The sequence below is a fragment of the Sturnira hondurensis genome, unplaced genomic scaffold, assembly GCF_014824575.4.
Source record: "Sturnira hondurensis isolate 20B ecotype Veracruz unplaced genomic scaffold, ASM1482457v3 Scaffold0020119, whole genome shotgun sequence".
NCBI classification, from domain to species: domain Eukaryota; kingdom Metazoa; phylum Chordata; class Mammalia; order Chiroptera; family Phyllostomidae; genus Sturnira; species Sturnira hondurensis.
The window spans coordinates 4564361-4574685 of record NW_028092750.1 but is presented as its reverse complement, the minus strand read 5'-3'; the positions used below and the strand labels follow the sequence as shown (position 1 = coordinate 4574685).

Below are 10325 nucleotides of genomic sequence, written 5' to 3'. Positions count from 1 at the left end.
TCTGGCTCCCTCGGCCCAGATGTTGCCAGTCAACATGTCTCTGTGTTCTCTCCTTTGTAGTGGGCATGCCATGGAAAACTTCTCAGAGGATTTGGCATTTTAGGGAGTGGGTTTGTAGGGGTCAGGGACAGGGAAGCACACTCATGGTTAAAATTTAGTGTCAACTTGGTCAGGCAATGGTGCCCAGTTCTTTGGCCAAATGCTATTCTAGACGTTGCTTTTTAGATGTGGTTAACATCTCCAATCAGTTGACCTTAAGAAAAAGAAGTTATTAATATCCTGGGTGGGCTTTATCTAATCACTTGAAGGCCTTAAGAGCAAAAACAGGTTTCTTGGGGAAAAAGGAACTCTCCTCAAGACTGCAACATAGAAACCCTCCCTGAGTTCCAGTGTGCTGAACATAAATTTCAGACTTACAATCACGAGTCAATTCCGTAAAACAAATCTCTTACACTGTATATAATGTACATATATGCAGTATATCCTGTTAATTCTGTTTCTCTGGAGAGCCTGGACTGCTTTTGGCACCTAGAGGCCCAACAGTGGTGGCAGGCAGGGCTTGCTTGTCAGAGACAGGATTTTCCTGGACAAACTGAGAGTGTCCAGCCACAGAACCTCGGCCGCTTACCTTGGTCTTTCTCGGTGGGACCCAGGCCAAACTCTCAGCCTCAGACACTGTCCAAGACATGCACAGGCCAAAAACACTTTGGATTCCTAGGTTTCACAGTCCTGGGCAGAGACCGCTCCAAGGGGCTGACCTACCCTGCCACTCTTGATCAAAATTAACCCAGGGCAGGGACCTGCAAGATTAGCCACCCCAAAACCCGATGGCCTGATTCAGGTCACAGATCTGAGTGTTGCTGGCCCCGTGGGCAGGACCATCCTTGGACCCAAAAAACCTGAGAGGTGGACCAGCAGGCCTGATGGACAAAAATTTCACTTTGGAGAGACCCAAGAGAGAGAAAGTGATTACAGAAGCTGACAATAAAAGGGCTTTTTCTCCTTGTGGGACCCTCAGTCCGAAGGAGGAAATCAGAGTAAACTAGGGCCTTGGTGGCCTCCTTCACAGATGTTAGTGGGGGTAGACTCCAACCTACATTTCTGATTTGAAAGCCTGTGGCAGTGGATCTCAGGTCTACCCAATCCAGGTGACTATTGAACGGGGTTCAAAATAACCATTAGCCCTGGCTGGTGTGGCTCAGTCGATCGAGTGCTGGTCTGGGAACTGAAAGGTTGTGGTTCGATTCCCATTCAGGGCACATGCCTGGGTTGCAGGCCAGGTCCCCATTTGGGGGTGTGCGAGAGGCAATGGATTAATGTATCTCTCACACATCGATGTTTCTCTCTCTCTCTCTTTCTCCCTTTCTTCCTCTCTCTAAAAATAAATAAATAAAATCTTTTTAAAAATTGTAAAAAAAACCCACTAAATATTTACTGACAGTCTTCAGTATGTGTATCCAGGGGAACATACATCCACATAAACACTGGACATGTGTGTTCAGGGCAGCACAATTCATAATCGCCAAGAGGTGGAAACAACCCAAGTACCCACCAATGGATGAAGGACAAAATGTGGTCCATCCACATAATGAAATATTATTCATCCATAAAAGGAATGAAGCCCTGATGCGTGCTACAGCATGGATGACCCTTGAAAACATGATGCTAAATAAAAGCCAACATGGTGTGTGATTTCATCTATATGAAATGTCCAGAACAAGAAAATCCACAGAGACAGAAAGGTTAGTAGTCGCCAGGGGTGGGGAGAGGGAAAGTGGAAGTGATTGCTAATGGAAAATGGGTTTACTTTGGGGGGTGATTAAAGTGTTTAAAATGAACTGTGGTGATAATTGCATACAACTGTAAATCTCTTTAAAAAACATTAAACTTTGTACTTTAGGTATAATGAGTGGTATATGAATTATAGATTAATAAAGCTGTTTTTAAAAATGCTCTCCAAACCTACACATGTACTGAGTACCCACTGTGTACCAGGCACTGAGCTGCATGCAAGAACAGAGTCTAGAGGGGGAAAGAGTTACAAACAGATGACCACGGTACCAGCAGATCCCTCTCTCACTTACAGTGCAGAGAGTGGAAAGAGTAGCATTTGTGTGAATGTGTCAATGAAGGAGGGAGGGAGTGTGTGTGTTGGATTTTGAAGGATGAATAGGAGTTTGGCAAATTGAAGGTGAGAGCTGACAGTCAAGTCAACTTCATAAAATCTAATAAACAATAAACAGTTTTTAAAATGAAAATGGCCCTGGTTGGTGTGGCTCAGCGGATTGAGTGCCAGCCTGAGAACCAAAGTGTTGTCGGTTCAATTCCCAGTTGGGTCATGTATCTATCAGTTGGGGTTGTAGGCCAGGTCCCCTGTCAGGGGCCACACAAGAGGCAATCACACATTGATGTTTCTCTCCCTTTCTCCCTTCCTTTCCCTCTCTCTAAAAATAAATAAATACTTAAAAAAAAAAGAAAATGAATGCATCCTCATTGGTCTGCATGATCTGAAGGAGTATTTATTCTTGGACACTTCACAACCCACTCTGAACCATGCCTGGCTCACCCAGGCCACTCCTGAATGACGCTGTTCATGTCCACCACACAGTGCTGTAACAGCATGTCAGTCTCTTTGTTCATCAGGAGTATGGAGAAATTGGAAAATTCCAGCCACCTGCACTCCTAATTGATGTCCATGAGGATGAATAGAAGGTCAAAAGCCAGGCCTGACTGAGAACCTTCCCCAAAGACCTGGCTTCTCTCAGTTAGGCTGGGTTCATTCTGGCCTCCCTTCTCCCAGTATGGCCGGAGTGTGGGTTGCTACAGAGAGTGAAGAGGATGACGTTCTCATCTGAAAATGAATCATGACCCTGAATGGGTAAACAAGAAACTGGGGCGGAGGAGGGGGCATCGGGTAGGGAGGGCTGAGGGGAAAGAGAGAATCGTGTCTTTCCTGGGAAGATGAATGCAGCCTTTCGAAGCTGGCCTCCCTGCACTGGGCTTGCAGCCATGTGCTCTACCTATGCTGTGCCCTGAGCTGTTCCCAAGTGCCTGGTACCCACTGTACCTTTGCAACTGAGACCTGACCCCTGGGACTCTCCCAATGTGGATCCCACTGTCACTCAGAGAAGTCCCTTCTTTTCACTCTTAATATGAATATTGCTTTTTGTAAGCCCAGTGTGGCCTTTGACTGTTTGCTGAGTGCAAGACGTTCCTTACCCATGATCCATTTCACAGACAGAAGGGGAGAGAGCAGGACTGGGACCCAGCAGGGGCCTCAGGAGTTCTCTTCAGGCTTGAATGACGATGATTTCAAGTAGGACACGTCTGAAGGGTGAATGTCTTTGTCAAAAGCAGCTGAAATGTGTATAGCTCAAGGATGAAGGCTTGGCTGTGGGTCCTGGCTCTGCTCACCTGCAAGTCTGTTCCTTCTCCTTCTGGGAACAGCATCTTGGTGTGTACAGGGCTGACCCTCTCCCCTCTCAGGGAGGTCATCCAGTGAATGAATGAGTGAACCAACTGACAGATGGACAGAAGCTACTGAGAGACTGTCAGGGAGATGCTGGAGGGACTCATGGCAGCCTGCAAACTGGGGCCTGGGAGGAAGCAATGGGAAGAGACAATCTCCATTCAAATCTGGTGCTTTTTTCCCCTAAGACCACAGTTGCCTCAAACAAAAACTGACAATTGCTGCCAAAATGTGCTTTATCATTTTTACTTCCTTTGAATAATTTTCAATGAATTTTATTTTAAAACTGCACAGGCGAACCCTTTCTGTGTAATGAGGCACATGGCTGGGGGAGAGGCTAGCACCTGGCCCCTTCTTTCCCAGGGCAGACATTTTGGAGTAGACCAGCCTTCTCTGTGCTCAAATACAGCTGAGTGTCCATGTATATGGGCATCTGTCTACATTTTACAATATTTCTACAAAAATCACATCCCACTTTGGCCTTTATCCTCCTCCTAAGATTGAACTCCTTTATCCAAAGCTCCACTGTATTTCACACACAAAGCCCCCTTGAATTGTTCCTTCCTTACCTCTATTTGCTTTGTCCCCAGTATTTGCCAGCACAGCAAGGCTCCTGACATCTATGGACAAAACTCACACCCAGTGGTTTGCCCCAAGGAACAGAGGGGTACCAGTGTTTAAAGGGACCGGCCCAGCTAGGTCAGCAAAAAGGCTAGTGTCTGGTGTGATTCCTGTAGAAAACAGCTTGGTGATTCCTCGAAAGGTTAAACATAGTTACCACATTATCCAGTAATTCCACTCTTAGGTACAGAGCCCAAAGAATTTAAAACAGGGTGAAAATAAAAACTTGTACATTAATATTTGGAGGAGCTCTATCCACAATTACCAAAAAGTAAAATCAACTCAAATGCTGATCAACAGCCCTGGATGGTGTAGCTTAGTGGATTGAGCACAGGCCTGTCAAGTAAAGGGTCGCTGGTTCGATTCCCAGTCAGGGCACACACCTGGGTTGCAGGCCAGGTCTCCAGTAGGGGACACATGAGAGGCAACCACACATCAATGTTTCTCTCCCACTCTTTCTCCTTCCCCTCCCCCCTCTCTAAAAATAAACAAATAAAATATTTTTTAAAATGCCCATCAACAGATGAATGAACGAACAAAACATGGTCTATCCACACCATGGAATATTACTCAGCAATAAAAAGGACTGAAACACTGACACAGGCTACAATGTGGGTGAACCTCGAAACATCTTGCTGAGTAAAAGAAGTCAGATACAAAAGATCACATGTCTGATCCCATTTATATGAAATGTCCAGAATAGGCAAATCCATAGAGATAGGAAACAGATTAGTGATTGTCAGGGTTTGGGGAGGAAGGATGGGGAGTGACTGCTTATGGGGGTGAGGTCTCCTTTTGGGGTGATGGAATGTTCTGGACTAGATAGAGGTACTGGTTGTACAACACTATTAGTGTGCTAAATGCCAGTGAATTGTTCAGTTTAAAATGGTGAATTTTATGTTATGTGAATTTTTTTGAAAAGATATTTATTTATTTATTTATTTATTTATTTATTTATAGACAGAAGGGAAGGGAGAAAAAGAGGGAGAGAAACATCCATGTGTGTTTGCCTCTCGCGCACCCTCTACTGGGGACCTGGCCCACAACCCAGACGTGCCCTGACTGGGAACCGAACTGGTGATCCCCTGGTTTGCAGGCTGCTACTCAATCCACTGAGCCACACCAGTCAGGGCTATGTTATGTGAATTTTGTATCAGTAAGAACCGAAAAGGTTGGGGTGATCCTCATGGAGGCCAGTAAGGAGGGAGGTGCTGTCCTTCCAACACAGGCCAGCACTGGGTGTTAGCAATTGTGACATATCTCTGGGTTCTTGTCAGTGAGGGGATGCCCCTCCTTGGGTATTTATTAGTTCTCTGCATCAGGTTGAGAACAACCCTGATGGCTGCAGGTGGGGATCTGTGAGACAAAGAACAGTCCATTACAAAAAATACTTAAATTTGGGGGGGTAAATTTTTAAGTAAAAAACCCAATAGGCAGAGTAGTATGTGCCTGCAGGTTGGGAATTGTTCCTCAGAAGGCAGGTTTGCACCGTTGGATTTTGGCCAGTGTTGCTTACTCACAAACAGCACTCGAACGTTTACTCACATTGAAAAGTTGCTGAGACCTCCAGTTGTGTGAGGAAATGAGTTTCTAGACAGCATGCAAGGTGTGTCTTTTATTTAAAAGACTTAATTTTATGTTTAATTTTATTGGTGTGAGAGTGGGAAGGAGGGAAAACCTCTGTGCTTCATTCTGCATATATCTGTGGTTTTGTTTTTTTATCTTTTACTAAGAAAATGTACTCATATTGCTTGACCATGCATGTTTGCACATATTATGCATGTATGTATTGCACACATGCATGTACATGTGCACACACATGGAAAACAAAAGCCTGCTTTAAAACTAAAGACCAGAGGCTGTCACCACTTGAGATCAGGACTCAGTGCCTTCCTCAAGGACACCTGGGCCAAGGAGCGGGTGCTGGTTGCGTCCTTCACCATCAGGGGCCTTGGTATAATTCTGCCCTCCTGCAGCCCCTACACTAAGCATGCTGCCATGATTAACCAGGTCACACCCTACAACTACCCAGCCCTAGTCTGAGATTATGGGAATATGCCCAGCCATCCCCAGGGTCCAAACCTGGAGTGGCTGAAGAAACTGAGCACCTCCACTGAGAGGCTGATAGGCTCCCTTCCTCTGTGCCCCCCATCCGCCCTGCAATCAAAAAAGCCTCAAAGCAAAACTGAAGACTAGAGCCTCTCCAGTAGTACCCTCTCCCTCTCACAGGGGCCTGGGATATACAAAAGGCTTCCAGGAGGAGGGGAAGCTGGGGAGAAGGGGGAGGAGTTGCATATTTAGGTCCCAGTTAGCCCTAAATTATAAGGTAGCAGAGGAAATTTTACCTTCTGAGCTGGAAGAAATCCTTCCACCACTCCTGAGATTCCTCCAGGACATAATGGGGAAAAAGGAGGCTCAGGATCCCGTATCGGCTTCCTAAGGAGCCCTGTCTCACCTGTCTCCCTCTAATCTGCCGACAGACCCCACCCCAATTTTTCCCAGGTTCCTGCTGCCCTGGGTATGCTCGAAGCCTGGCTCCTGCCTGCCACACCATCAGGCAGAGGCCCCTGCAGGCCCACACGTGCTGAGCTCATCTACCTGCTGCGCTCTTTGCTCTCTCCTCCAACCCTAAGGGCCAGGAGCAGCTGGTAGAGGAATCAGACACAAGCTGACAGCCCATAGGAGCACCAGGGAGCTTTGAAGACACCAACAGGTTGGCTTCTAGGTCAGGAGAAAGCCCAAGGGCAGCTTGGTCTACCTCTGACAGATACAGCCCCAACCCTGGGAGCAGATAAGGCCTTGAGGGGGCATGTAGGCAGTCATAGGCAGCTAAGGTAGGGTTCCCACATCATGACATCCCCTCAAAGGTGGGTTTCTTCTCCTAGCACTACTTCTCCCTCAGAAGACAGCCTGCCCACCCCCCGTGCTGGGCCCCAATCGCTACTCGCTCTCCACACCTGGGCTTTCCCGGCGATTGACCAGGTTCCCACCCTGGCAGGCAGAGGAAGTCCCCTGAGGTAGGGAGCTTATGATCTGTTTCCATGTAGGCACTACATCTACCATGTGTCCCTCACTGGCCTGATTTTATAAATACATCAATGGAGACCATGAAAATTGGGTTCTTCTACATTTATTTCAACTGCTAAATGATTAACATTCACATCTTCTTAGATTTAAAAAAAAAGAAAAACAAAGAACTTCCATTTTGTAACATCACAAATGTCTTCTAGGTTTTACCAAGGACCAAAAACACTAAAATTCTCTATCTGATTTCCAGTGATGGAAACAAGCCAGAGACAATAAGCACCCAAAGTGGCGAGTTAGCACTTTCCGGATGCCTGTCGTCCTCACGGGAGAGACCCTGGAACTAGAATGACAGAAAAGATGCTGTGACTTTGACAAGGCCACACACCCACACACACACTTGCAAGTTCCTGGTAGAGTGAGCGGCCTTTGCTGAGAGAGCAAGGTGGCACAGAGGGCCAGCATGCACTCGTCCCCAGCCAGCAGCTGGCACAGGACACGCCACTATGCTCCACCCTGGCACCCGCAACGCCTCAATTGGTGACTCCATAGAAATGTCACATAAGTGCTCAGAGGACTAAACAGGCTCAAGAAGTAGGTGTTTCCTTTAATATTTGCTAAAATCTCACAAACAGTGACAGCTCAAAGTGGGATGTCCCTAGAAGGAGGAGTGGCAGGAGGCTATGGGGATAGGGCTCACATCCTGGGAATTCCTAAAGCATTTTATTTGTGAATAAAAGCAGAGAAAGCCAAGAATATGCACACTAGGACAGAGTGAACATGACGGTGAGAGCTATGCTAAAAGAGAAAGAGAAAATGTACTGGGGGGTGTATGTCTCACTCAGGCCAAAAGGTACTTCGTGAAAGGCCGCAGGCAACCAAGGCCCTGTTCTCAGAGTTCCATCTTGTGGTCCAAACCACAGCCAACACGGGAGGCTGATGGAAGGGTTAGAAAAGAGATGAGCAGAAGATGGACTTCCAGTGGGTCTCCCCAACACACCACCCTTGTAGGCTGGTTCACCTTGCTGAAAGACAGCATTGCTATGGCCATAAAGACCTGCCAGATGCCACAGCAATAGAAATGATCAGAAGCAGGCAGAGATATCTGGGGACTACACCTGACATGAAGAGAGATGGCACCAGGCAGGTGAGATGCCACAGTGAATAGCAGGACAGACAGACAAGACAGACCAGAGTGGCAGCACTACAGCTGGGGCTGTGCTCTGAGAAAGCAAGGATTTCTTAACAGCCAATAAAAGCAACCAGCAAGGTAACTAACTGCTGTGTTCCTCAAGTTTGTAGTATCAGTATGACCAAGTTGTCTACATTTTAACATATTTAAAGCTTCAACACTGCTGTTTTAGGAAGAAGGGTTGAAATTCCCACAGCCTGAGAATTTAACACGTAGTTGAAAAGTGCTGGGAGAAGCTACAACGGGGTGAGGGGGAGGCGGGCAATCACAGGCCTTGAAATAGCAAACAGCTGGGGAGCCCACCCTAAGAGGTTCTTTTCTGTTCTGTGAAAGGGCCCTAACAAAACAATTCTCTCCACTGCCACATAGGCAAAAAATAAAGAGTCTTGAAGAGTTTATCCCTACGCCTTGCAGGAGACTCCGTATGTGGTTTAAAAAGAAAAATCAAACTGTAGCTTTCTTTGTGGATTCTAAAGAGAAGTATAAATTCGGGTAACGTTTCACCAGTGACCACTCCCCACTGAATACAGCTATATTATACTGTTGCTAAATTCTGTTAAGCCTCTTGGGATGCATTTAAGAAATGAGACTCCATAAATAATATTCTCAGAACGAAGTATCTCCACTTGTTCAGTGCTCCCACTGACAGCTTGTGCTGCCAGAGTACAGATTATATCCTGTTTAAATTCTAGAAGCAAAGAGAAGACACAATCAGTAATCACTTCAGCATCAAGTCTGCTAACAGAGCACTTCTGGAGAATAGCGTGCCCTGGATGGGAATGCCAACCGGAGCTGGCTCCTGTGCACTAAAGGAGAGGGTGCTGTCAGGGCAGCACCACTTCTAAGGGAACCAGGAAAGATGTGGAGGGGACTTGCTGCCCAAAGCATTTGGAATAAGAGAAAAGGTAAAAGCAGACTGGAGATGGTGCATTCTTTTTTCTTTAAGAAAAAGAAAAGATAGCAGAACCTCTGCACCAGAAACTGCAGACATTTGTTTTTCACGTACACACCGAACTGACTTGGGCTCTGATTCCAGGGTGGATCCGGGACAGAGGTGGCGTTTTTAGAGTGATTGCTGCTTCAAGGCTTATCTTTCTCACCAATGCTTTTCATCTATTCAAGGAGAGAATGATTTTGTTCAAAACTGAGTTGGAAATTATGGGTAGGGAGGGGCGAAAGAGAAGAGGAAGATGAAGCTACTCATAAGGCCAAGACCCTTCAGAGGGAAAAGGATCTGAAGAACCTCAAAGAGGGAAACAGAGCAACCACCCTCTGTGGCCTGCTTCCAGGTTGCCTTTACACTTGGGGGACACGAGACCACTCTTGCAGCAGCCTGGGAGCCCTGCACAGAGGAACCACAAGCAGGCCGCATAGAGCTGTGTTTGGCGTAGGTGATGTGTTACTAAGGCCCACATCCTTTAGCCAAACCTGGAAGTTGAGAGGGGGGACAACATATGCATCCAAAGACTTCTTTTGATTCCCTCAAATAATTTAATTTTTGTGTGTGTGTGTGGTATTTTGATGCGTGGTTTGGGGATATGGGGATCACCAACTTTTCTGGAGGAACCATAGCTGCATAACAAAATGCCAGCTTAGGCAGGATGCCCAATGTGCCAGCCCCTGCACATACCTATTTGTTGGCCCGTTTGTGTCTGTACATCTGCATCATCCTCTGACGGAAGACTTCAAACGTGTCTTCCTTGTGCTCCTGCCCGTCGGCACCCAACCCCTCCCCTTCCGAGGCCGTTCCCCTAGGAAGCAAAACGGAGAGTCAGCCACACCAGCACCCTGACCTGACCACCAGTGCAGCAGACCTGACTGAAAATGGCTTGAACAGTTAGAGTGGACAGAAGTATGCAGAACACACCACAGTGATGGCTGATTAGCAACAGGGAACAAGGGCACTCACCTGTGCAGGTGCTCAGAAGCCCCATTATAGCAGGAAGACCCCCCCCCCATAGGTGCTAGACTCAGTTGTAAATGACATGCCTGCAGGATGTTAATGGCCCTAACCAATTC

The 10325-nt window shown here is 46.8% G+C and overlaps 1 protein-coding gene across 11 annotated transcripts in view; it reads right to left on the bottom strand.

The window, feature by feature from the left end:
- Nucleotides 1–2492: 2492 nt before the first annotated feature.
- Nucleotides 2493–10325, bottom strand: part of SUGP2 (SURP and G-patch domain containing 2) — a 34040-nt gene continuing 26207 nt past the window's right edge. For 6 of the 11 annotated variants that reach the window (XM_037028750.1, XM_037028748.1, XM_037028744.1 and 3 more), the window contains one exon: nucleotides 7205–10057. In XM_037028750.1, the coding sequence (XP_036884645.1) occupies nucleotides 9937–10057 (121 nt within the window). In that variant the 3' untranslated portion in view covers nucleotides 7205–9936. Of the gene's footprint in view, nucleotides 3597–7204; nucleotides 10058–10325 lie in introns of those variants that run through there. The other 5 variants (XM_037028753.1, XR_005064003.1, XR_005064004.1 and 2 more) reach the window with 5 other exon arrangements.